Source organism: Lissotriton vulgaris, chromosome 12, assembly GCF_964263255.1.
Source record: "Lissotriton vulgaris chromosome 12, aLisVul1.2, whole genome shotgun sequence".
Taxonomy (NCBI): Eukaryota; Metazoa; Chordata; class Amphibia; order Caudata; family Salamandridae; genus Lissotriton; species Lissotriton vulgaris.
Window position 1 is genome coordinate 610754731 of NC_141700.1, and position 27923 is coordinate 610782653.

The 27923-nt window shown below is 49.8% G+C and overlaps 1 protein-coding gene across 1 annotated transcript in view; it reads right to left on the reverse strand.

Annotated features, from left to right (window-relative positions):
* PMFBP1 (polyamine modulated factor 1 binding protein 1) overlaps positions 1 to 27923 on the reverse strand; it is a 1903249-nt gene that overhangs the window by 772490 nt on the left and 1102836 nt on the right. Inside the window, exon 28 of the mRNA XM_086945556.1 lies at positions 24556 to 24682. Within this exon, the coding sequence (XP_086801682.1) occupies positions 24556 to 24682 (127 nt within the window). The remainder of the gene's footprint in view (positions 1 to 24555; positions 24683 to 27923) is intronic.

Here is a 27923-nt window from a genome sequence, read left to right on the forward strand (position 1 = left end):
ACCCTCCTACAAATTTGAACCAGACGAGTGGTGTTGACTCGCCGAGCTGTGATGACTGTGCCCCGCGACCGGTCCCTCGACCTCCTCCTGGACCGGGACCTCGAGCGGCGCGGGCCGACTGCCAGATGTCGAGTCGCTTATGGGACCGCTCCCGCTTATCTTTCGACGTCAAGGCCCGGCAGTCGGGCACGACTTGTCATCATGGTCAGCCAGAGGCAGTCAGTCAAAATACTTTTATTCAATTATTAGAAATCAAAAAAAAGACATAGATACAAATACATCACAGGATAAAAACAGCAGCAGACCATCGAATACAAATATAGATACAGAATAAATATAAAATACACATGAATTAAAATTGGCATATTTAAAAAACTTTCTCAGTATTTCATTTTAAAAACAGCAATAACCAATGTGCAATTAATTCATGTATTAAATGGTGTACCCCGTAACCTACATCGCTTCTTGTTAATACGGGCACACGCAACCAAATAGCTTGATTCATGGAAAGAGACACGTGCACTAGATAAGAGTTGCAGAAACAGGAGAGCGGGCCTCACCTGGAGAAAACCAGCCACTCTCAGGATCGGCAGCAAATATTTTTTCCTGGTTTCTGCATAATGATCACAAAACATCATGAAGTGTTGCGTGTCCTGTATTGACAAGTTATCACAATCACAAGGTTTGGCCTTTTTGGTGTGTCTCATGTATTAAAATAGCCTAACGTAAAATGTATTAAATTAAAACGAAATCTAGTTAGAAGGAACTGATGAAACGGTCTCGTTACCAGAGTATGGTAGGGTTCAAGCCCCGGGGAAGTTATTAGTGCATAGTTTCTTCTAACAAACGGTTTTTCCATCTCCATTGCCTCCCGCTCAACTGTAAACAGGTTTAACAAGGCCATTTTAATCTCCCTCACATCCTCTCTTTTTATACTCCCTGGGGAATGAAAGAGCTCTGGTCTTCCTAATTTTGTCAACATAGCCTTAATATAGACCTGCCATGGAATCTTATGAGCTCTATCCAGAGCGAGTCAGTCCTTAAGAATCATATGATTTAGGGAGATTTCCTGATTAAGCCAGGTTTAAATCCAGCAAATTACAGGAGCCGATTTCAATAAGTCTGTAACAAACCCCATCCCCAGCTCTGAGTGAGTTAAAAATGTAGGGGTGGACTGTGGTACGGAGAGAAGTGATCTTAAGAATTTATTCTCCACCTTCTGGATGTTATCCTGGTTAGTATATCCCCAAATAGCAGAGCCATAAGTGGCTATTGCCAAGCATTTAGCTTTGTAGACTTTAAGTATGGCCTCCATTGGTCTCGCTCCCAGCCGTTTGGCGAATCCCAGCAGGGCCGCAGACTACCTGGCTACTGTGTTGCTTTTAGACTTCTGTTGGGGACCCCAAGTTCCTTTTTCATCAAAGATGACACCCAGATAAGTAAAAATAGGTACCCTCTTAACTTCCTCCCCTCTGCAAAAAAAAGATTTACATTTCCTTTTCCTACCACAATCTCCCACCACCATGACCTGGGATTTTGAGGTGTTAATTTTCAAGTCTAGTGAAGTCATAAAATCACCAAAGGTGGCTAACAGTCTATTCAGGGCCACACCAGATCGGGCTAGAAGAACTGCGTCGTCCGCGTATAGGAGGACAGGTATGTTGGTTTCTCCTACACGCGGTACATCCACAGTTGCCTCAGCTAAAGCTGGCTATAGGTCAGCCAGAGGCAATAAAGGCACCGACAGGGGGGGGGTCGGTCGGTTAAAGTCGTCACAGGGCTTGATCCCGGGCATCCCTACCGGCACTGACTCGAGAAGATCCAAAATAGATCGAAAAAAGTTAGTCAAAAAGTGAATACAGAGTACTGCTCTTCCCGGATCTGTGCTTGCTGGCGCGGAAAAAAGAACTGATGTCATCCCAGCGACCACGACGCCGACGCCAGACGTTGAGCCGCAGACGACGCCTACCAACGCGTAGGGGTACTGCTACGCAAAACTTTCCGGATCCAGTCTGACGCCTGGGGATATTCTAAGATAAGGAATCTAACACTAACCTGTTTCTTTCAGATCTGGTAATTATATACTTTCTGCCATCACTGATATATTAGGAGCATGACTGGTCGACTTTTAGCCATTTCTGACAGAGTGGCAACCTCTTCTCCTATGATAATGACCATAACTAGTGTAGGGCGGCTAGTGTGGGTGGTGTCAGCTCCCATACGGACCTGTTTAATGCTCTGAGGCCATACCTAAGTTCTGAACTTTTTTTACTGTTTTTTAATAAATTTTACAAATTTTGTGTCTGAGTCCCTCGCTCTTGCGCCTTGCCTATTTTCCTATCTTGATTGCATCGCTCAGTTAATTCTATTTTGTGGGTGAGACACTTACCTGTGCTCCTATTTGGTTGTTGAGGCGTGCCTTTCCCTGCCCCGTTCCACTGTGGCTGTTGTGCCAAATGAGTGGAGGGCGGGCGGCCATCTTGCGTGTAGTCCCGACTCCGGCTGGACCAGTGGCAGCGTTCTAGCTGGGGGAGGGAGGTGCAGCCATAAATTGAACATGCTCTTTCTAACGCGCAGCGGTCGCGCGAAACGGGCGCGCCGCTGGCACGCCGAAGGTAAGCCAAAGGTCTGCCCGTCTGCACCCGTCCGCGCCTCGGGCGCGCCTAGTGCGGGTCATGCTGCCCGAGACGCTATCACTTCGAATGATGCCCAAATAAATTATTCACGAGAGAAACTTTAATCACTTAAAATTGTCGAGTGCTCGGGCTTTGTTCCACGGGCTTTGACTGACGGCATCCCCAGCCCCTGTTCCGTGTGTGGTTTTAGCTGTGCACAAACCTTGGTTGCTTCCACTCACGCCACTAATCACTCACAAGTAATTGCGGCGGCTCTCATTAATGCTCGGTCCATGAGCAAACATGCCGCCGACATTTTCGAACTTTTGTCTGATGGTCATCTTGATATTCTGTTCATAACAGATATGTGGCTTAATATTTCCTTTCCAGCGCCCCCGACATTGAGCACGCTATTCCCAGAGGCTTTAAAATAATTAGGAGGGATCGAGCACGGGGGAGAGAGGCTGGCGATTGTATTTAAAAACACATGGGCTTTTCACAGTGACTCCTCTGATGAGTTAGGAGATGGTGAAGTTTAAAATTTTTCTCTCATCCTTTCACCCCATTTTACACTGGGTGGCACAGTGATCTAAAGTCCCCTGGTCCCACTGGACCTTTCCTTAAGGCTCTGGCTGATGTTATTGTGCCCGGCGCCGTGAGGTTTCCTAGATTTCTCCTCCTGGGAGATTTTAACATACATATGGAAGTTGCCGAGCTATCAGACTACAAAAATCTGTTGGAGTCTTTCAGCCTTGCCCAACTAACCCAATGGGTCACGCTACCTACACACTCCAGGGGCCACACCCTGGATGTGGTCTGCTCGAATTTTCCCCTTTCGGTATCTGACCCTGAAATCCTTACGTGGTCAGATCATAGGCTGATCAGGTTTTCTTGGTCTTCTGATAAAATTCCCTTCAATGGTAAATCTATTATTTGCCCCTAGAAGATCAATTTGCCCACCTTGTCCAATACCCTTCGTAATAGTCGTCCAGCGCTAGGCACTGAGCAGACCACTGCTGTGCAGATCTTTAATACCTGGATCCGCGCAGGAGTGGAGTCCTCCTCCAAAGGGAGTGCTGGAACTAGAATCCGCTTCACCCCCTCCAAACCCTGGTTCTCGCCGTCCTGGAGAGAGCTCAAGCTCGGTTGCAAAAGACTGGGAAAACGCTGGTGGCTCTCCTATTGCCCTATCGCCAAAAAGGCCCTACGTGTAGCTCAGAAGGAGTATTACGCTAGTATTAGAATAGCTAAGAGCAAATACTTTGCGGGTAGGATTTCTAAGGCTAACAGTAACAGCAGGGAAATTGTTTCCATTGTCAATAGCTTTCTTTCCCCTTGTGTCGAGCAACCAATAGTGCCATCTTCTGTGCCCTGGTGTGAGGGTTTGTCCTCATTTTTTGATCAAAAGATAGCAGGGATCTAGGCCAGCCTACAGATTACCTGTTAGCCAGAGCTTCCTGGCTCCTGTGCCCTCCTCTCTACGCTCTTCCGGGGCTTATACCTTTGAGGAGTTTTCTCCACCTTCGGGAGAAGATACATTAGCAGTCCTAAAATCCCTGAAATCAGGATCACCTATTGACCCCTGTCCAGCTCGGATTCTTGGAGGGGTGGCAGAGGTGATGAGTCAGGAGGTTACCGAAATGATTAGCCTCTCCTTTAGATCGGCAACTGTTCCGGACGACTGGAAGCAGGCCAAACTCCTGCCACTGCTGAAAAAGGTTGGTCTTGATCCAGCGGTTCCAGCTAACTACCGGCCGATCTCTCTACTACCGGGGATGGCCAAGGACTGCGAAAAAATGGCCTTCCGTTAATTAAACACATTTGTGGAAACATCTCATGCTCTCCACCCTGCCCAGTCTGGTTTCCGTGCTGCTCAGAGCACGGAATCGGCTTTGGTTGGATTTTCGGAGGCCATTAGGGACTGTTTGGACGCTGGCGGCAGAGCGGCTCTAATACTGTTGGACCTCTCTGCCGCGTTCGATACGGTGCCCCATCAGCTCCTTCTTTCTAGTTTGTCAGCCATTGGCGTCACTGGTTTGGCTCTTGAGTGGCTGGCTTCTTTCCCTTCCTTTTGGTCTCAGCAGGTCTGGCTACCTTCCTTTTCGTCACCAGCTAAGCCTCTTTCTACTGGGGTGCCTCAGGGGTCAACTTTGAGCCCATGTTATTTAATATTTACTTGACCCCTCTGATTATTTTGGCCGAACAACTGGGTGCTAAAATAATAGCTTATGCGGACGACACTCAGCTACTGTTCACCTGGCCTGCTACGGACTTCGACACTGCTATGATCCAGACCTGTCTCTCCTCTGTTTTTTATTGGTTGGCTTCTGACCAGTTAAAATGTAATGAAGACAAAACTGAAATCCTTCTCTATGGGCAGTTTCCACCACATTTTAGAGAATCGTTGAGGCCTGCCGATTTCCCATTTTCGAGCTCTGTGAACATCCCGGCAAAAAATCTGGAGGTGTGGTTTGGGGAAGACCTAAAATTTGAGGCCCACATTAAGAAACTCACCTGTGGCTGTTTTGGCACTCTTAAGGCTCTACGAAAATGTTTTCCTCTTCTTCCCAAAACAGCGAAAGAAACAGTGGCTAGAGCGCTTATTCTCTCGCATCTTGACTATGCTAACGCCCTGCTTATTGGCAGTAGGAAGGTGGACATCGGACTATGGTTACCCCCAACTTTTTGCCTAGTGTTTAGCTGGTTTTCGACTTAGTTGACCTAGGACCCTGCTATTCAGGACCCCAGGCCCTCTGTCCTCTGTTAAAATGGACTCCATGTACTCTAGGTACATACCAATTGGAACATGGATCACCTTGTGAGCCCCTGTACAGTGTACCCTAGGTACCCAGGGAATAGGTGCATCCAAGGCCTACCAGGGGCTGCAGCACGTATTGTGCCACCCCTGGCCTGGCCTTACTATTTGACACAACTGGCTGATCATTCAGCTGAGGCAAGGTGGTGTAATCACCCTTTGTTTTTGGGTATAGTATCTCTATATCTAACATATACATGGACACATATATTCCTATAAGTCACTCCTATGGCAGGCCTTATCAATCCTGAAAGCAGAGTGCTTGGAAATATGTGAGATGGTGCTCTAGCATGAGCTGAGCCTGTCTGCAGCTTTCGGAACCATGTCCTTTAGCTGTTTCCATGATAGTGGTATACAATATACTCTTAAGTGCATTATAATCCTCGCGGTTATTGCTAACTTTGGTTTGGCATTATCAAAACATGTTGAGTAAGGTGTCATACGAATTGGAATACTGCCCCCTCGCCAATTCTGGCGACGGGGGTAGCATTTCACCCTTCTAGAGGGACACGACATGTACAGAACCTGAACCCCGGTTAAAATTAACCAGAGCCTCGGCATCACAAAATGGATGCTGCCACCACAGACACAAGTCTGACCTCCTGCTGCTGGGAGTCCTTCCAGCGAGGGAGGCTTGGACAAAGGGTTTCCTGCCTTGGGAGGTGCTAGCACCACCCCAGACAGGATTTTGTGTATCTGGTTAGGTAGGGCTGAATAGAATCAGACATGCCCGGGGCACACTGCATAGGCCAGTTCAAACCGGTGCTGGGGCACTCCATCCCCAGCTCCGGCGCGAAACTGGACAAAGGAAAGGGGGTGTGACCACCCCCCTTCCTGGTCCCACCCATAGGAGGGACCTAGTAGGTAGTCCGGCCCCTAGAATTGGTTTAAAAGTAGGAGCTGAGTCCCAAGACGGCATATTACCCTGAAATTCGACTACAAGAAGAAGAAACTCTGGACCTTCGACGTTCTGTTGCTCAGAAGACTGAAGAATCTCCCTTGTGGCCAAGGAGTGGCCACCCTGTGAACACAGGCACCATCCAGCAATCAACGACTGTTTTGCCGCCGCCTCCTGCCGGAGCCCGACAAGAACCAGACTCCCAGACATCTAACAGCCCTATCCACAGTCCCTGCTAAGCTGAGAAGAGTGGAGGCGATCTGAGACGTGGGACTGTACCTCTTGAATCGTCCACGAGAAGCTGACTGCGCAGCCCCTGAGGTACCCTCATCGTTGTGATTGAGGTCTTGAGAAGCCCCACCACCGAGCTACATTTGCACCAAGGACCAGCCCTCCAACTCTCACGAGATCTGCGTGGGGCCCTTCTGCTTTATTCCACTCGACGCGCCTGTCCGGTTACTAGTCCGTTGGCTGGTGGCCATTTTGGCGACCAAACGACAACTTTGCACCGCTGGTCTGGTTGCTCCAGACTGGCCCTTGCTGCTCCCAAAAGCAGCAACCCCTCTGACCTTGCTGGTTAGAGTGAGAAGCCTTCTCTGTTTCCTGCGTGGCTTGCATTAGCCAAGGCCTGTTTGCTCCGATCAAGAAGCCGACACCGCCATCAACTAGAGCCTACGTGGGACAGCTCGTGAGTGACTCCTGGTCGTCGTTATTGTCGCCTAGTCCACGCTGCTGAAGAGACAAGCTTCACGAGATCACCTGTTGGCACCCGACAACGCCTGGTTCCTTCCTGGTTCCACGCCGGTCACTGGCTAGTGACTGTGAACATTGTCCCCTCTGCTTTCAGGTCTTCACCTATTCAGATCCACCCTTGGATCCACCGGAACTCTTCACATCAGGTCGCCTGCAGCATCAACACTCCAAGGCTCCAACCGGACTCCTGCAGAATCCCGACACGCTTTGGCACCACAGCACCTGCTTCCTGTGGGTGAGGTAACGCTGGCACTCCGGTGCCCCCGAGTAGCTTAACACTCCTAGTATCCAGATTCCGAAGGGTTAAGTCCTAGACTGACCGGAAGATTTCCTACCTTCACCTTTTTAACTTTTACGCATCCATTGACTTCAATGGAACTTGCTCCTAACTTTGCGCACTGCAAACCAGATCCCGTGGGCCTCCTAGTTCCTAACCTGTGTTAGTCCAACATAGCCCCAGCGATTCCCAAGGCCCTAGGCCTTACTTCCTTTTGACTCGTGGTACTTATGCCACTTCTTTAGTATATGGTTTTAGGGGCCACCCGGGCCTATCCATATTTGTGCTACTTTTGTATATTATCAAGTGAATTGTTTTAACGTGTTTGCTCCTGTGCTCTTAAAGAGTTCAGGGGACTATCTGTAGTAATAAATATATATATATATATTTTGAATATATATCCTGTGTTGTGTCCTTTCACTTGGTGTTCCAGGGGGTTCCATATGGTAATACAGCTGGCTTCACATGCCAAAAGAGTTTAGCCTAAGACTGCTTTGCCCACGCTACCACTAGGATAGCTGGTCTATAAGGTTGACTTACAACCAATCACCATAAGGGTTGTTTGGACTGATACAAGGTGGTCACTAGCACTAGTGAACATCATATATCAGGCCAACTTCTCACAGGGGGTGGGTCCCAAAATCCTTCCAATGCCCAAAAGAAACCTTATTGCCATGCCTGCAAACAGGTAGGCCATTGGAAAACTGACAACAGTTGCTCCAAGGCCAACAATAAGGAAAATATTCCTCCAAGTAAGTGGAGAAGTGTGGCTCAGGGGTTAGAGGCGGCAGACCCGGAAGCTGAGATCGGCCCTGGACCAGGGTTCAATTCCCCGCCTCGGCGGGTCTTGGGCTCAAAAATTCCACGGACTCGATAATTCTCGCTCCGGTGCCTTCTCAACTCACGGGTTCACACTCTGCGACTCTGGGCAATAGCTTGCTTAATCTCCACAACGGCCCCTCGCGGCGGGATGCCTGGCTTTCACCTTGTGGATACCCTGCCGGGGTTATCTCACAGGGGAATACCAGGACGGGTTCCCTAAGCAAGCGCCGGGAAACCCTTTGTGGGTAGCTGTGCGCTATATAAGCTCAAATACATTTACATTTACATTTACTCCAACACCTCCTGTTACTACTAGTACTAATCCCCCAGGTGGTGGGAGTGCCCCCAAGAATTTCGCTGGGTTTACTTGGGGAACTCAGGTGGACTCTGGCATAACCAGGTCCCCTACCACAGCTACTCTTGTCTGTGAAAATGGCATGGGGTTTGCCAACTTCACTGCTTGTCCCAACACTTTGGACAAGTACAGACAGGAGCCCCTCATCAATGGTCTGAAAGTTGAGGCCTATAGAGACACAGGGGCTAGCATTACCAAGGTGACTGAGAGCCTAGTCCCCTCAAGGCAACTTTTACCTGGAGCCACATACCAGGTGACCAACATTGATGTAGTACAGAAAGATCACCCCATGACAGTAGTAAATTTCAGCTGGGGATGTGTCACTGGCCCCAAGAGAGTGGCAATGTCATCAAACTTGCCTGTAGATTGTCTACTGGGGAATGATCTAGAAATCTCATCCTGGGCTGAGGTAGAGCAAGAAACCCATTCAAAAATGGTAAATCTCCATGGAAAGGTTAGTGGAGCTGTGATGGCCACAGCCCCAATCCAAGATGTCCCCCCAGAACAGGCCAGGAGGGCTGTGCCAGGCTCAGCCCAATCTCAAGCAGATTCCTTCCCTGAATAGGTTGGCAGGGCTGTGATGGTAACAGCCCATACCCAAACTGAGTCCCTTCCTGAAAAGGTTAAGGAGCTGTGATGGCCACAGCCCAAACTCAAACAGATTCATATGTTGTGAAGCCTGAAACTATGGATCACTCCACACGAACAGAGAGCATTGAGGAGGAACAGCAATCTCCCTCCCACCAGACTTTAAGAAAGGATCAGCCTCCTCAGGGAACTGATCTTCCCCCTTGTGAAGGAACTGCCCCAGAGGTAGTCAGGCCTAGCCTGACAGAACCCCTGATGTCAGTGGACCCTCCCACAGATGGACACTGTTGGGCACAGCTAAACCTGGGACCCAAGGGCCCCAAACCTGACCTGTCCCTCCAGTAAGTCAAACAGAGGGACCCAGCCTCCAGCTTCATGTAGCCAGAGGTTGACCCTGAAAGCACTCTGCAACTCAGTCTTGGAAAGAAAGGCATATATGGTGGATAGTGATTGGAGGAAGTTGAGCCCAACATTAGTGGAGTCTCACTTCAGTACTCCATCCCAGCACCAGCCTTTTACTTTGCCAAAACACACCACAGGTAGAGATTCCTTATGGTGTAGACCCTCAGATACCCTTAGGGTGAGGGATTGCTTAGTGGACCATGAGACAGGGGGTTACCATGCCAGGGCATGTACCTCCTCATATGGCCACTCAGGCAAAATAGGCTTACCTGGTCAAGGATAGCCTTATCTCCTTTCGTTTGGGGGGGGGGGGAGGGGTTGTGTAGGAAGGTGGACATCTGACTATGGTTACCCCCAACTTTTTGCCTAGTGTTTAGCTGGTTTTCGACTTAGTTGACCTGGGACCCTGCTATTCAGGACCCCAGGCCCTCTGCTCTCTCTGTTAAAATGGACCCCATGTACTCTAGGTACATACCAATTGGAACATGGATCACCTTGTGAGCCCCTGAGTGTACCCTAGGTACCCAGGGCATAGGTGCATCCAAGGCCTACCAGGGGCTGCAGCACGTATTGTGCCACCCCTGGCCTGGCCTTACTATTTGACACAACTGGCTGATCCCTCAGCTGGGGCAAGGTGGTGTAATCACCCTTTGTTTTAGGTATAGTATCTCTATATCTAACATATACATGGACACATATATTCCTATAAGTCACTCCTATGGCAGGCCTTATCAATCCTGAAGGCAGAGTGCTTGGAAATATGTGAGATGGTGCTCTAGCATGAGCTGAGCCTGTCTGCAGCTTTCGGAACCATGTCCTTCAGCGGTTTCCATGATAGTGCCATACCATATACTCTTAAGTGCATTATCATCCTCGCGGTTATAGCTAACTTTGGTTTGGCATTATCAAAACATGTCGAGTAAGGTGTCATACGATTTGGAATCCTACCCCCTAGTCAGTTCTGGTGACGGGGGTAACATTCCACCCTTTTAGAGGGACATGACATGTACAGAACTAGAACCCCGGTTAAAGTTAACCAGAGCCTCAGCATCACAAAATGGATGCTGCTGCCACAAACACAAGTCTGACCTCCTGCTGCTGGGAGTCCTTCCAGCAAGGGAGGCCTGGACAAAGGGTTTCCTGCCTGGGGAGGTGCCAGCACCACCCCAGACAGGACTTTGTGTATCCAGAATAGGCAGGGTTGAAAGGAATGAGACATGTCTGGGGCACAGAAGGTGTCCCTGTGCATACCCCGGTTCAAACCAGTTGCTGGGGCACTCCAGCCCCAGCTCTGGCACGAAACCATCTAAAGGATAGGGAGTGTAACCACCCCCCTTCCTGGTCCCACCCATGGGAGGGACCTAGTCTCTAGTACAGCCCCCTTCAGCAGGATAAAGGTAGGAGCTGGTCCCATTCCAAATTAGATTATCCTGAACAACTCTACAAAGAAGAAACTCTGGACTTCGACGTTCTGCTCCACAAAAGACGGAAGAAATCTCCCTTGTGGCCAAGGAGTGACCACCCTGCATTCGCAGGCACCATCAAGCGTCCTAACGGTTCACTTTGTCGTCCTTCCTGGCGGAACCAGACTCAAGAGCCCGACGAGACCCGGACTTCCAGACCTCTCCGACCTCAAGTCACATCTGCAGCACAGCTGAGATACGTGGGTGCGACTGGACACGTGGGACCAGCCATCTTGAAGAAACTGCACTTCGCTTCCAGCACGACCTCTGAGGCACCCTCGAGTGAGTGCTTTGGGGATTGAGAAGCCCCAGCCCCGAGCAGCTCCTGCACCAAAGACCAGCCCTCCAGCATCCACGAGATCTGCGTGGGGCCCTTCTGTGTGATTGCTACTCGACGCGTTGTCTGGTCACTTGCCGGCTGGCTAGTGGCCTCCGAGACGACGAAATCTTGAAACTACGCCACTGGTCTGGTTGCTCCAGACTGGCCCTTGCTTCCCTGCAAAGGAGAAGTACCCCGGACCCTCCTGGTCCGCACCAGACGCCATCTTTACTTGCCGCGTGGGTTGCATTTGCCAAGGCCTGTTGACTCCGATCCTGGAACCGACACCGCCGACGGCGAGAGCCTGCGTGGGACAGCTCGTGCCTCCATCCTGGTCGTCAACGACGCCTCCTGGGTCACGTGGCTGCAGAGTCAAGCGTCACCTCTTCACCTGATCACAACGACATCATCTGGTTCCTTCCTGGTTCCACTCCGGTCACTGGCTAGTGACTTTGAACACTGTCCCCTCTGCTTTCAGGTCTCCATCTTCTTCGATCCGCCCTTGGATCACTCCGGACATCTTCCTACTGGTCGCCTGCAGCATCTTTACTCCAAGGCTCCATTGACTTCAACGAGGAAACCCGGCACACTTTCACACCTATGCACCCGCAGCCCGTGGGTGAGGTAACAAGAGCATTTTGGTGCTCATAGGTAGATTGCCTCTCCTTGTTCCCAGGTATCCTGTAGTTTTGGTCTCAACCAGTCGGAAGTGTCCTTACTTACCTATTTTGTAAATTGTTCGTGCCCATTGACTTTGCATTGAAACCCGCGTGTGTGTTCTAGCACTGCACACGCGTCCCGTGGGCCTCCTGCTCCTTACCTAAGGTTAGGGTAGTGTAGCCCGCCCCAGTGATTCTACAGCCTCTGGGCATACTCATTTCTTCTATCATTCTATTTAACCCCTTTAGTTAGTATATGGTTTGTCGTGCCCCTAGGGCACCATTGTAATTATGCGACTTACGGTATTTTTCTGAAGAGTATTGTTATGTGCTTAGCCCTCTGATCTCATAAAGAGTTCAGAGGTGTTTGTTAGTAATAAATATATTGTTTATTTTCATAACAACCTGTGTGGTTTCCTTTCATCTGGTATTCAAGGGGTTATATGTGGTAAAATAGCTGGCTTCACATGCCAAAAGAGTTTAGCCTAAGACTGCTCTGTCCATGCTACCATTAGGATAGCTGGTCTATAAGGTTGACTTACAACCAATCACCATAAGGGTTGTTTGGACTGATACAAGGTGATCACTAGAACTAGTGAGCATCATATATCAGGCCAACTTCTCACAGTGGCTCTTCGCATTATTTGACTAATCGTCTCCAGATAATCCAAAATGTGACTGCCAGACTCCTGTTTAACATCTCCAGGCCAACTAGCGTCCGACACCATCTGCGCAGTCTGCACTGGCTCCCAGTTTCGCAACAAATTATCTTCAAGACTCTTACCTTAGCCCATAGGGCCATCTACGATCAGGGCCCTTTATATCTGAGGAAACGGTTCTCCTTCTATCTTCCCAATCGCCCCCTGCGCTCCGCCACCCAATATCGGCTGGCGGTTCCACGGTTTCAGCGCTCTCGTTTCGGAGGCCAGTCCATTGCTGTTAAAGCTGCAACTGCCTGGAACTCTCTTCCATTGACCCTCCGCTCTAATCCGAATTATGTGCTTTCCAAAAAAGCACTTAAGACCCATTTGTTTAAACTGGCGTTTTAAGCTCAGTTTTCCTTCTCTAACTCCTCCTCTAGCATTGCTCCCTCCGCGCCAGGATACTCCAGTAGTAATTGAGCATGCTACAAAACCCCATATAACATAACATAACATAACATAACTAATATATATTGGGCATCCAGCTGTGGCACAGTGGCAGCCCTAGTTTAATCGTGGGGAATATTATCATAATAGAAACATTCTTAGTGTTACGGTGAGCAAGCATGCCCTATGATTTCATTACCTGGGTATTTGAAGCAGAATTTGTTCATGAGAGGCATTTTTACATGGGAGTACTCAATGAAGACAAAAAGCTGATGTTGAGGGATTGTGTATTTTCAAACAATGAAATCTGATTTGATTTTTGATCAAATTAATTTTTATTAGTTTCAGCTGCATAGCACAATATAACAATTGGGCAAGCATAGTACTGTAGGTTAGCTCTTGTCTCCCTCCCCGCTCGTGCTGTGAACACCTTTTCTCTGGGAGAGTGCTCTGTGTCCATGCAAGCAAAGGTAAAGGCGATTCTCTTGAACAATGCAATCATTATCTCCCGTACCTGAAATTCCCTGCCTACCCACCCTAACCCCAACGGCCTCCTTCCCCAACAACCCCTCCCCTTGCCCCCCCTTTCCGGTGTGCTCCACTTCCCTGCTACGTAACTCTCTATATGTTCGGCATCAGGTGTCACTGTTTCAGCTCTCTGGTTGCTTGTGAAATTCATCCACCAGTCGGAGAACCCTGAGATACTTTGGGCATGTCAGCTCATTGAATTCCTGTGTGAGCAGTGAGATTAGCGGCTGCCATGTTTCCCTATAGGAATCTGTAGTTTGAATAATAGATGCTTTTTCCTTTCCATGCCCATCATGTACCACAATCGATGGAGCCACCCCGTGTGCGTGTTTTTCCTCGGAGTACCCCATAGGGAAAGGATGTGTTGAGTCGCTGCTCCCATTGCCAAACCCATTTGTTTCCCCCTTATTGATTTGAGTGGGAACGTGATTTTGTTCGGGAGGCCCAGTACTGTGTAGGCTGGGAAACAAGAGATTTCTGTGTCAAAGTGGTGGTCTATATCCCGGAGCACTGCCTCCCAGAATTCTTGCACTTCCGCGCATTCCCAGAGTAGGTGAAGCATGGTCCCAATTTGCCCACAGCCCCTCCAGCAGTTGGGATCACGTCTCGAGGTGCGCTGGTGGAGCCGTGCAGTTGTTAGGTACCAGTAGTAAGCCACCTTGAACGCCGCTTCCCGACTGGCCACGTTTCTGGCCGTATGGTGGGCTCTGTGGTAAATTTCCCGCCATTCCCCATCCGAGAGTGCACGCCCCAACTCCCGCTCCCACCGCCGCTGACCCGTCGATCTAGTCGCGAGAGGTGGGGGGCCAGTAGTTTGTATAGTTCCTTGATGGCTCGTTTGTCTGCAGTTTTAGTGACAAGCCATTTCTCGTATGCCGTGAGATGTCGGCTAACGTGCGGTAAGACGTCGGTGCTTGTAAGCCAATGTCGGAACTGAAAGTACTGGTATCTTTGTGGTTTGTCTATCCCGTAGAAGTCCCGTATGTCATTCAGTTGCATGAAGCCTTCTGTGTCAAAAAGGTGCCCGGCTGACCGAAAATCCATCAGCGGCCACTGGGAGAACGAGCCGGGGGATGTCCCCGGCGGGAACGCCGGATTATCCAGCAGAGGCGTCATTGGCAATGGGAAAGACGTTAAGCCCTTGGCCACTGCCACCTTGTCCCAGACCTGAAGAAGTGTACGGGTGATGGGAGACTTCTTGATGTACGCTGGTCTGTCCGGCCGTGCCAGGAAAGGGACTCTCCATAGCGGCATGCCTGCCATTGCCCTATCCTGGAATAGCCAGCGCTTCTCAGACATCGGGCGGGACCATTCTAAGAGGTAACGCATCTGTGCTGCCTGAAAATATTGTTGTAAATCCGGGATGCCCAGTCTGCCCTCCGCAGTTGTCCGCATTACTAAATCACAAAGGACCCGAGAACGCTTGCCAGCCCATATGAACTGTTGTATTATGTCCTGAAATGTCTTAATCATGCCCAAAGGTGGTGTGACCAGGATAGTCTGGAAATGGTATAAAACCTTAGGCAGCAGGGACATCTTGACGGCTGCCGCTCTCCCAAGCCAGGAGAGTGGTTGCTGGCGCCAGCGCTGGACATCCCCTTGGATGGTCGTGAGGAGCTTGGCGTAGTTTTGTTCGACCGTTTGAGCCGTGACAGGTGTCAGGACAATCCCCAGATACGGCAACGACAACTGCGTGGTCAGCCCCCCTATTTGCAACAGTCCCCTGTTAGCCAGGTGTGTATTGCGCCCTAGTGGGAGAATCACTGACTTATCAATGTTCATTTTAAAGCACGAGACCCTCCCGAACAGTGTAATCTTGTTGAGGAATGCAGGTATCGATGTCTTGGGATCGTCCACGGCCACCAGGAGGTCGTCTGCATATAGGCTGATCGTTTGTCTTTCGCCCCGAAGCAGATGCCCGTGATAGACTGGTTGTCCCGGACGCTCTGAGCGAATGGTTCTATATATAGGGCGAACAGGAGTGGCGAGAGTGGACATCCCTGCCTAGTGCCGCGCCTGATGTCAAATGGCCGGGAGCCTGTCCCGTTAACCCTGACGGTTGCCCGCGGTGCCGCGTATCAGCTGGCTATCCATGAGCGGAACCGCTCACCTATTCCGAACCTCGCCAGTGTCCCGTCTAGATAGGCCCAGTCCACTCTGTCGAACGCTTTTTAGGCGTCGACTGATAGGAGGGCCGAGTTCGAATCATTGAAATGTGCCTTATCAATGACGTGCATCAGGCGTTTGGTGTTATCCCCACATTGCCGATTCGGTATAAAACCCGCTTGGTCAGGCTCTATTATCCCAGGGAGGCAGGGACCCAGTCTGGCAGCCAGGATCCAGTAAAGAGTTTTAAGTCTAGGTTGAGCAGCGAAATCGGACGGTAGGCCGCGCATTGTGTCTATCTTTGCCCGGTTTCGGCAGGACGATGATGTCTGCTTCCACCATCTCTTGAGGGATGGAACTGGAGCCCTGAAAAGAGTTGAACAGTCAGTTAAAATTGGGGCTTTGAGGGGGCAGAACGCTTTGTAGAACCCCGCGGAGAAACCGTCCGGGCCTGGGGCTTTCAGCGGTTTAAGACGTGCTATCGCCGAAATCACTTCCGCCAGTCTTATAGGGGCCTCCAGAGATTGGGCATTCAACTCATTGTGAGCGGTGACACTCGCCTCATCTAAATACGCTTACCTTGCCTCGGTGTCTAAGGGCGCATCTGCAGTGTATAAGGTGGCGTAGAACGCCCTGAATGCTTCGGCTATTTGATCGTCCTCTCTGACTTCCCTATCCCCCTCCACCTGGACAGCTGGGATCGTGGAGCGGACGATTTTGGCTTTGAGCTTACTGGCCAGCAGACGTCCAGTCCTGTCCCCCCCCACATAGTATGTGTGACGGAGACACAGCGCCGCGTATTCCGCGCGGTCTAGGCCCAGACTCGAGAGTTGTGCCCTCGCTGCTTTCAGTTTGCGCCAAATCCAGGGAGCCCCCGTCCGGCAGTGAGCCCTTTCAAGTTCCAGCACCTGCTCCGTTAGCGCCTGGCGTCTTTTTTTTCGCTCCTTGTTGTCCGCCGCCACGAGCGCAATTAGTTCCCCCCGAACTACCGCCTTAAGTGCGCCCCAGACCGCCGGCCTGGCCACCTCGCCAGTGTCATTTATGCTCAGATAATCTGCAATGCTTTTTGAGAGCTGCTGTGCAACCCCTTTGCGTTGGAGCAGGCTTTCCCTCAGACGCCATTTGCCCTTGCGCGACTGTCCGCGTGGGACCGACAGGCGGATTGCCACCGCGTCATGGTTCAATAGCGCCGCTGGGGTGACCTCGATGTCTTGGACCAAAGGGCCTAACTCAGTTGAGCCGAAGAAATAATCTATCCTAGAATAAGTCTGGTGTACCGGAGAATAAAAGGTGTACCCTGGGGAAGTGGGATGGGCCTCTCTCCAAAGATCCAGGAACCCCATTAGCCAGTCAATGTCCCCCTTCGGTGGATAATGCCCCCGTGTCGCCAAACCGCAGACCCAACCTATCTTTTTTGTTGTCCATAACTATGCTGATGTCACCGCCCACCAGCATGTATCTCGTATTGGTCCCTACCACATCAGCTAGCGCCCCTTTAAGAAAGGCTTCTTGTTTGGTATTGGGTGCATAGGTGGACCCCAATGTGATCGACAAATCCCCTATATGTACCTTGTAGGCCAGGAGTCTGCCCTTAGTTTCCGCTACCTTTTCCCCCACTTTGCCCCTGAAGTGTCTTGCGAATAACAGAGCTACCCCTGCCTTTTTCTCTGTGAGGGATGAGTAGAACTGTAGTGGAAAGGCCCTGGACCTCATCCGATGCCAATCCTTGGCGAGTAAATGCGTCTCCTGCAGCAAACATATGGCCGCACTGGAGTGCTCTAAGTAGGATAGCACCACCCTTCTCTTGATAGGGTTGTTGAGCCCCTTAACATTCAAGGTGAGGACTTGGATGGACTCCTCAGCCATGGGTGTGTGTACGTCCCCCCACTCTGTGTCGTAGTCTAAAGCCTCCTAGTGACCCTCTGCCTGTCGCTTCTCTGGACGGAGCACACCGGTACCTCCCCCCCGCAACATCTGTCCCCCCTACCGCCCCAGATCACCCCGGCCCACCCAACACCCCACTCCCAACACAACCCCCCTACCAACCCCCCCAATTGCCCCGATCTCCCGAACTCCCCAACTTCCCTCACCCCCTCCACCCCCCCCTGCTCCCCCCCCCCCAACTGTGAAACCCCAACAAACGGTCATTGTCCCAGGCCTATACCAACTCAGACCAGGCCTGTAGTAGAGTTACAACTTAAGGAAGTGTGTGGCAGTGGCGACCTCGTAGGCCCCCCGTCCCGCCCCCCCAACTCAGTGCTAAGATGCTGTGTGTTGATTACCCCATCGGTGCCGCATCAAGTTCCGTTTTTCGTGTCTTTGGAGACCTCCTGTATCGCTGCTGCGTGTTCTTGAGCTATAGTCTTGGGGTCCGGCTTGAGATCGCTTTTGGTTGATCGGCGGCATCCCACCCGCTGCCATTCGTACCCAGACGTCCGCGGGGATCTTGGCTGGGTGTTTTGCGTGGATGTAAATGTATGTAAATGTATTGGCATTTATATAGCGCACTACTTACCCGTAGGGTCCCAAGGCGCTTCGACCGCTGCGAAACCCTTCCTGGCTTCCCTGAGAGATGGTCCCTTAATGGGTATCTCCAGGGTGAGACCAGGCATCCCCAGCGGTCTGGTGGGGCCGTTAGTGAAGATGAGGCAAGCTAATGCCCAGAGTTGCCGAGTGTGATCGCTGATCAGAGTGGGCACCGAGGCGAGAGAATTATCGAGTCCGCTGACCCTGGTCCAGAAACCTGCCGCGCCGGGAATCGAACCCTGGTCCCGGGCCGTCCTCTGCTCTCGGGTCTGCCGCCTCTAACCAGTGAGCCGATGAACCCTCCACCGTTGCGTCACCTTCATTGGCAATGCCCAGCAGTGCACACGTGTCTCGTAGGGATCTGAGCTGGTGGAGGGCCCCCTTCCACTTGAAGTTGATTCTGAAAGGATGGCCCCAGGAGTACGGGACACCATTATCTCGCAGGAAAGTCATGGCCACTTTAAACGCCTTTCGTTTTTGCAGCGTGATCACCGATAAGTCTTGAAATAACCCCAATGGGTGTCCCTGGAATTGGAGTTGCTGCTTCGTGCGTGCCGCTTTCAGAATGCGTTCCTTCAGAGGGTAGTGGGGCAGGAAGGCCAAAATGTCGGGTGGAGGGGCCGGCGCACGGCGCGCCAGGCCCACCCTATGTGCTCTATCAATTCGGATCTCGAAATTCTCCGACTCACCCAATATTTCCCGAAACAATCGCTGCAGGTAGATCGTAACACTGTCCCCTTCCGATTTGGATGGCACCCCCCGGACCCGTATGTTGTTGCGTCGGGAGCAGTTCTCTAAGTCCTTCGCATGTGCTTGCAGGTTTGTCTGGTGTTCATGAAGCTTGATAATCTCCTGTTGCAGGAATCCAACTTCTTCGCTCCTAGCGCGCTCAGTGTCTTCAATCTCCGCCACGCGCTCTCCGAGGCCATCGACATCGCGGCGCAGCTGTCTGTGTTCGCCCGCCATTTCCTGCTTAAGGGTTTGGAAGTCTTCCCTGAGGGAGTGGAATAGGGATTCCAAGAAAGCGTTGGTGATGGGGGCCTCTCCCCCCTCCTGCTCCGTCTCCTTGGGGCGATCCGTTGGTGTTGGCTTGGTGGCTTTTATCTCCTTTCGGGGCACCTTTAGCGAGCATGTCATGGATAGTGCGGCCCCCTCTACGATACATGGTAGCCATGTTCTATCGCGCGGGTGGTCCCAGCGCACTTTGTCTAGTCCGCCCCCACCCTCCAGCAGATGCACTGCCGCGAGTGGGCCCAAGCAAGGATCAGTACAGTCAGGGGAGGGGGCCAAGTTGTCCCGAGGACAGACACTCGTGAGGGCCGTAGGCTGGGGTCTCTCGTCCCGCACTGCAGCGTTGCCGCAGCGTTGCAGTCACAATGCTGGTAGGCCCCACCAGGCTCCCACCTGGGGCTCGGACAGCTCCCCCCGGGCTCACGGATCTTGGCAGTCCGGTGCCTCTCTACTGTCCTACGCAGGGGCCCCGCGCGATACAGCGCAGTTTGTACCCCCTCGCCGGTCCACACCGGGGGCTCGACTATCTCCCCCCGAGCTCCGGCCCAGCGTAGCTCTCCTCTCTTGCCCGGGGCTCCCAGTGCTGCGGTGCCACCCGTGCCTCTGGATTGTCCGTGGGGTCTGCCTCTGATCTTGCGCTAGCCTGGGCGCCGGATGGCACACTCCCCGGCCCTGCCGCAGCGCGTCAGAAGGCCGCGCCTTAGGGTCACTGCTAGGCCTCCCGCCGGGGGCTCGAGTAGACACCCCCTGAGCTCTGCACCCAAAGCAGCCCAGCACAGCTCTCCTCACCTCCTCTGGGGGGATTGTTGGCCGCGATTCGGCCGGCCGCTTCTCACTCCGTCCCCACAGGCGCTAAGGCTGCGTGCCGAGCGGGCTCCGCACAGGCCCAGACCGGGGCCTCAGGTGTTTCTTCTCCCGGTTGGCTCGGCCGCGCCTCGCCGCGGCCCACCCGATATCGGGCCCGCGGTTCGCCTCTCTCTCTACCGTCGCTCACCTCCCGGATCAGGGGAGTGATGTCGCCTTCAGTGCTGGTCCGCGGCTTGCGGCGGCCCGCCCCAGGGGACCAGGCTGTCCGCTGTCAGTCGGCGGGTCCGGCCGCCATGTTGTACTCCGCGGGACAGGAACAGCGATCTCGGCCGCTTAGGGGCACAGGCGTTTCCCTGTGTCGTGCCCGGCCGCTCCAAAGCTTCCTCCGTGTGCTCCCCAACAGCGGGCAGTAATCAAGGTGCTCGGGGGATTAAATTGTGTATTAACGGGGCATTAACGGGGGTTAGGGACGAGGAGCCTCACAATCAGACGTCTCCTCAGGTCGCCATCTTGGCCACGCCCCTCTGATTTGATTTTTAAAGGAAAAAATTATGCTTTTTCAGAAAAGGTTTTTGTTCAGGAAAATTGAGTTTGATTGCTCAAAGTGGAAAGTGGTTTTGATAGACAAATATGTGTATTTTCAAAACTTATATGCTAATGAAGACAAAATATTGCTATTCTAAAACACATTTAAAGTTGTTAGCTGAATGATAATTAAATTTGAGTTGGGGATACTTTATGCTGTGGTAATACCCTTTGTGGCACACAGCACGTGATGATGTGAATTTTACTTGATTACAAGCATTTAATATTGATAAAAGTTTTCCTAACATTCTGCTGATAACTTCACCTGGAATGTTTGGGTGGTTACTACTGATAATTGTGCTTAAGGTTGTCATAGTGTAATGTTAATACATATCATCAGCATTTTACAGTGATAAAATATGCTAGTAGCTCGGCAGGACTTTCCTTGAGTAGAGTTAGCTCTCACTACAGAAAAGCTTGGAGACCCCTGCTCTAGTGGAATAACTAACATCTGTATTCAATAGAACAGGAGTGCTGGCTGTGAGAAGTTGGCCTGGTATATGATGTTCACTATTCTAGTGAACACCTTGCACCAGTCCAAACAACCCTTATGGTGATGGTTGTAAAGTCAACCTTATAGACCAGCTATCCTAGAGGTAGCGTGGACAGAACAGTCTTAGGCTAAAAGACTCTTGAGGGCGTGTAAAGCCAGCTGTTTTACCATATGTAACCCCTTGAATACCAAATGAAAGGACACCACACAGGATATATAAAAAATATATATGTATTTATTCACTAACACACTCCTCTGAACTCTTTATGAGGTCAGAGGCAAAAGCACATAACAAGTTACACTCAGAAATACTTTAAATAGCACAATTTACAGTTAGGCCCTAGGGGCGCGTAAAACCATATTCTAATTAAGTGGTATAAGAACCACGACTTGGGAAAGAAGAGACCTAGGGCCTAGGGAATCGCTGGGGCTACACTATCTGACCCTTAGGTTAGGAGTAGGAGGCCCAAAGGCGGCGCGTGCAGTGTCAGTACACTCACGCAAGAGTCAATAGAAAGTCAATGGGAACTTAGAAGGTAAGTAAATGGAGTTTTAGGACACTTCCGGTCTAACTAGGATTACACAACTAGCAAAACTAGACACTAGGATAGTCAACCCCTACAGGAGCACCGAAGTACTTGCGTTATCTCACCCACAGGAAGCGGGTGCATAGGTGTGAAGATGTGTCGGGTTTCGCCGTTGAAGCCTATGGAGCTTTGGAGAAAAGATGCTGCAGGCGACCAGGAGGAAGATGTCCGGGTGGATCCAAGTGTGGATCCACCCTTGGATCCACCCAAGGACCTGAAAGCAGAGGGGACAGATTCTAGGTCACTAGCCAGTGACCGGGTGGAACCAGGAAGGAACCAGACGTCGTCGAGGAGCAATCAGGTGCAGTCGTGAAGCTTGTTGTTGCAGCCACGCGGACCAGGAGGCGTTGAGGACGACCAGGTGCTGGAGCGGAGCTGTCCCACGAAGGTTCTCGCAGATGGAGGGGTCGGCTTCAAAATCGGAGCCAACAAGCCTAAGCAAAGGCAACCCACGCAGGATACACAAAAGGCTTCTGGTGCAGACCAGGAGGGTCTGAGGTACTTCACCTTTGCAGGGAAGTAAGGGCCAGTCTGGAGCAACCAGACTAGCGATGGATTTTCAAAAGGATCGTCGCCACAGGGCTACTAGCCAACTGGCCAGCAACCGGACAACGCGTCGAGCAGAACACAAGCAGAAGGGCCCCACGCAGATCTCGTGGAGTGTGGAGGGCTGGTCTTCGGTGCAGGTGGAGCTCGGTGTCGGGGTGTCTCAGTACCCAGGGCACAGCTTCGAGGAGGCCTCAGGAGCTGCGCTGTTAGCAAGCTGAAGACTTTCCAAGTTGCCTGGTTCCACGGGTTCAGACGCCTTCCACGGGGCTCAGCTGGGCTGGAGTCGTGCAGTTGGGTCAGAGAGGTCCGGGAGTCGGGGTCTTGTCAGGCTCTGTGCTCGGGTTCCGGCGGTAACAGGGACAAAGCAAGCCGTTGAATTGCTGGATGGTGCCTGGTTGCCCAGGGTGGTCACTCCTTGGCCACAAGGGAGATTCTTCAGTCTTCAGCTCAGGTGAACGTCGAAAGGTCCAGAGTTTCGGTTCAAATCGATTCCAGGATTAATCTAAAGTCTCCTGGGTCAGCTCATACCTTTATACAACTAAAGGGGTCTTGTTTACTGCTAGGTGCCTCCTATGGGTGGGACCAGGAAGGGGGATGGTTACACCCCCTTTCCTTTGTCCAGTTTCGTGCCAGAGCTGGGGCTGGAGTGCCCCAGCACCGGTTTGAACTGGACTATGCATGGAGCACCAAGTGTGCCCCAGGCAGTGTCTCATTCTATTCAGCCCTCCCTGTCCCAATACACAAAGTCCTGTTTGGGGTGGTGCTAGCACCTCTCCAGGCAGAAAACCTATTGTCCAAACCTCCGTGACTGGAAGGACTCCCAGAAGCAGGAAGTCAGACTTGTGTCTGTGGCAGCATCGTCCATTTTGTGATGCTGGGGCTCTGGTTAACTTTAACCGGGATTGTTGGACTTAACATGGGGGTAGTATTCCAAAGCCTATGACACCTTACACAACATGTTTGGATAAAGCCAAACCAAAGTTAGCATCTAACCGCGAGGATTATAATGCACTTAAGAGTATATGGTATGGCGATATCGTAGAACAGCTATAAGGACATGGTTCCGAAAGATGCAGACAGGCTCAGCTCATGCTAGAGCACTATCTCACATCTAACCAAGCACTCTGCCTTCAGGATTGTTAACGCCTGCCATAGGAGTGACTTATAGGTTACTATGTGTCTATATGTAAGTAGGTATAGGAATACTACACCTAAGCAAGGGGTGATTACACGACCTTGCCTCAGCTGAGTGATCAGCCAGTTGTGTCTATTTGAGTGGCCAGCCAGGGGTGGCATAATACATGCTGCAGCCCCTGGTAGGCCTTGGTTACACCTATGCCCTGAGTACCTAGGGTACACTTCTACAGGGGCTGATAAGGTGAACCAACTCCCAATTGTGGATGTACCTAGAGTACATGGTGTGAATTTAGAGAGAGTGCATCTGGGCTGTGGGTCTGATTAGCAGGCCCACAGCCACATCTAAGTCGAAAACCAGTAAAGCAAAAGCAAAAAGTGGGGGTGACCATAGGACGCAGACCCTACTCTCCTACACTGGCGACAATCGGCACAGACAGGCTTGCCTTTCGAGCACCTAACCATTCCTGAAAACGATTTGAGTACAGTAATGGAGACTTAACTCTTTCGACAGCTTGAGTCTGAAGAGAGATGACTCTTCACGTGCAGGACTATGGGTTTGGTGTGTGTTGCCTCTACTATTGTTCACGGATGGAGCTATTAGACACTGGGACTCTCTCAATGTCAATATTTGCACCACTTTCATCAGTTGAGGAGCTTATGGTTTAAAACTGACTTATCACGAGTGGACAATTATACTACATCAATCTGTAATGTTTAAAAATAAAACCGGAAAATACAATAAACAAAGCATCTCTTAAGATAAATTTGACCCCTGGGACTGAAAGGTAAAACTTCAACAACCAAAAATTATTCAACACAGAAATGTACACTGAGGAAATTATATCACCTTCATAAGTAAAGAAGGTGAAGATTCAGAAAGCACAAAAAAGCACAATAAAAGGTCCGGAACAGAAGTTTATTAACAAAATAACTTAGATCACATCAGTGAATTAAATCATAATGCATCATATTTCAATAAACAACTGGAATAAAAGTCTCAATGTTATACAGATGAACTTCCTGAACCAGGGGCGATGCAAATCTGTAAGGTGGGAGGCTATCAGTCCATCCATATTTGTAGTCACAAACAGTGGAGGTACTGTGTCATTATATGTGAAAATAGGTGGTGAAGAAATTCAAGCATCTTTTGTTTTCCCCATTCTGAGTCTTACCTTTCATTGTGTTGTTCTTCTGTTCTGTTACTTTCATCAGCTCTGTGGCAAGGTCCTGCACCCGGTTACGGAACTCTGTGGCTTGCTGCTCATGCGTTGCACTTCCCTCCTCCGCAAGACTGAGCTTCTAGACATTAAGAAAAAAGGCATCTGAGAGTATGTTTGATCACCAAAGCCAATTGATAAAGCAATTATAAGAAACATCAAACAAGAATCAAAAATTCACGGCCACACAGAAGTAGTCTTAACACTGATTCTACCAATTATAAAGAAAAGGAATAAAGGGGTGGAAAAGGAAAATGCTACTGACCAGTATGCATCTGTTCTTGGCATGTAGAGCTGCAGAGTAGTACACTTTTGCATAGATCGCCATGTGGTGTTGGGCTCCAATGCTTGCACCTTGTTTTTGTCTTGGAAGAAGTCTTTTGTAGTTACGAGATAGGTGACTCCTCCTGTGGACGATAGTTAGATAGGTGACTCCTCCCTTGGACGATAGTGCGCATGGGCATCAACTCCACCTTCAGATTGTTTTTTGCCATGAAGGGAAATGATGGAGTTTGTAAGAAACAGAATAGATGTCCATGTATACAGGTCCTGGGGAGGCGGGTGGGCGTGTACTACTCTGCAGCTCTACATGCCAAGAACAGATGCATACCGGTAAGTAGCATTTTCGGTTCGAGACATGTAAGCTGCAGATAGTACACTTTTGCATAGACTGTACAGCAGTGTCTCCCTTAGCGGTGTTGCAGTAGTTTGAAAAAGTGTCTTAAAGACAGCTTGGCCCACAGAAGCTTGTTGCTCGGCCTGCACGTCAACACAATAGTGTTTGGTGAAGGTGTGTGTAGTAGACCAAGTTGCTGCCTTACAAATGTCTTCTAGGGGAATGTTCTCTAAGAATGTCATGGAAGCCCCTAGTTTGCGTGTTGAATGGGCTCTAGGGGAATTGTTAATTAGCGTTTTGCCTTTTGATAGCATATTTGAATACATTTGACTATCCACCTGACAATTCCAGCTTTGGAGATGGGGTTGCCTTTATGAGATTGAGAGAAAGCTACAAACAGTTGTTTTGTTTTTCTAAAGGTTTTAGTCCTGTCTATGTAGTTAAGTAAAGCTCTTTTGACGCCGAGAGTGTGAAGAGTTCTTTCAGCTACGTAATCAGGGTTTTGGAAAAACACTGGTAACTCTACTGATTGATTAAGATGGAAAGCAGAAATTACCTTTGGAAGACATTTTTGATTTGTCCTAAGAACCACTTTGATTGGATGGATTTGTAAAAATGGTTCTTGTATGGTTAAAGCCTGGATCTCACTTACTCTCCTAAGAGAGGTGATTGCGACAAGGAACGCTACTTTCCATGTAAGGAATTATAATTAGCATTTGTGTAAAAGGCTCAAATGGGGGACCCATGAGTCTAGTAAGAACAATGTTTAGGTTTCATATGGGAGATGGTGGTAGTCTGGGTGGAATTATCCTTTTAAGGCCTTCCATGAAGGCTTTGATAGCAAGTACTCGAAACAATAACAAATGTTGTCTGTTTTGTAAGTAAATCAATATTTGGGGAAACCCAATGTACCCTTGGAGGCTAGGGCAGTAATCGGAATGGTAAAAGGAGCCTTCAAGGGATTTTATACACAACAATCTTTCGTTATTCAGAGATGAATCAAGGGGTTTGTCCTACCGGAACAAACACCAAAGTGTCATTAGACATCAAAAGAGAAATATCTCAACATAAAACACACGGGAGAACCTAGTAATTTGAAAAATATATCTTACTTTATATATTTTTTGTTTGCAAATGGAATACAAATAGATAAAATCATTCAGCACAAAATCAAATAAAGAAGCAAAATCAATTTGGCCTAACAGTATTTGACTAAACAACTATTCCTAATGAATCATAAGCAACAGATCTCTTAATGAGAATACGTATTGCTCCAGAATGAAACTTTTTCTTAGAAATAGAGGATAAGGTCGACGTTTCGGTCTGTTCGGCTGTAGCCCATCAGACCATCTTCAGGACAAGCACAATTATGGCTGGAAAGAAAGACTCTTATTTGAGCTGGCGAAAAACGTGCCCAATATCATAAAATGGAATAGGAGTTGCTGTTGCGGATGAAGCACTGTGCAGTAGGGAAATTAATCTCCTATATTTGGTTCTTAAGCCAGAGTCTGTATGAATACAGTTGGATGGCTTCAAAATATTTTATTTATATCTCAAGTCTTAGTTAATGGATCAGATCCATTAACTAAGACTTGAGATATAAATCTCAGGCGGCAATGGCAGCAAATTGTAGTCTAATTGATGAGTATGTAAGATTGCAACTTTGTAGATGTAGCAAATAGCAAATAATGTTTTGTATTGAAGCATCTAATGGGTCAATTTTGTTGTTTTTGCAGTAAATAACAAATCTTTTCTATTTGGCTGCATAGCAAGCTCTAGTATTGCGGCGTTTGGCTTCCTTGATAATATTCATACAGCCCGGTGGGAGGTTCAGGTAACCGAACTCTAAGACTGCAGGAGCCAGATCGCTAGATTGAGTTGAGCTGGTTGCCTTATTTCTCCATGGTTCTGCATCAGCAGCTTTGGGGAGGGTTGTAGTTTTTGAAGAGGGACTATTGATAGTTCAAGTAGTGTTGTGAACCATGGTTGCCATTCCCATGTGGCAGCCACTAGGATCATTTTGAGAGACTGTTGTTTGAGCTTGCGTACTACTAGTGGAATGAGTGGGAGTGGCGGAAAAACGTACGCAAATTTGCCTGACCAGCTCATCCATATCTTTTTGCCTTTGGAAAACGGGTGTGGGAACCTGGCGTCGAAGGTTGGGCATTTTACATTGTGTGTGTGGCGAACAGATCTATGTCTGGTAGGTCCCACATTTGGAAGAAAGGATGAAGGACTTGTGGACGAAGTTCCCATTCGTGTATTTGTTGAGTATGACGGCTTAACAGATCCGCTATCTGATTGCTTACTCCCGGAAGATGTTCCGCCAGGAGATACATATTTTGGGGAATGGCCCATCTCCATACGCTTTGCGCTAGGCAAGAGAGCTGCAGAGAATGTGTTCCTCCTTGCTTGCTCCATTGCTGTCATATTGTCCGTCCGGACTAAGAAAGTCTTGTTCAGAAGATGTACTTGGAATGACTTTAAGGCTAGAAATATTGTCAGTAGTTCTAGATGATTGATGTGAAACACTTTTTGTTCAGTGGTCTAACTGCCCTGAATTGTATGGTTTAGGAGATGGGCTCCCCAGCCGGTGAGTGATACGTCTGTTGTTAGCACTATCTGTGGAACCGGCTTTAGGAACGGCGCCCTTTGGAAAGGTTTTGTGTGTTCCACCACTGCAGAGAGCGATGTGTGCGGCTGTCCA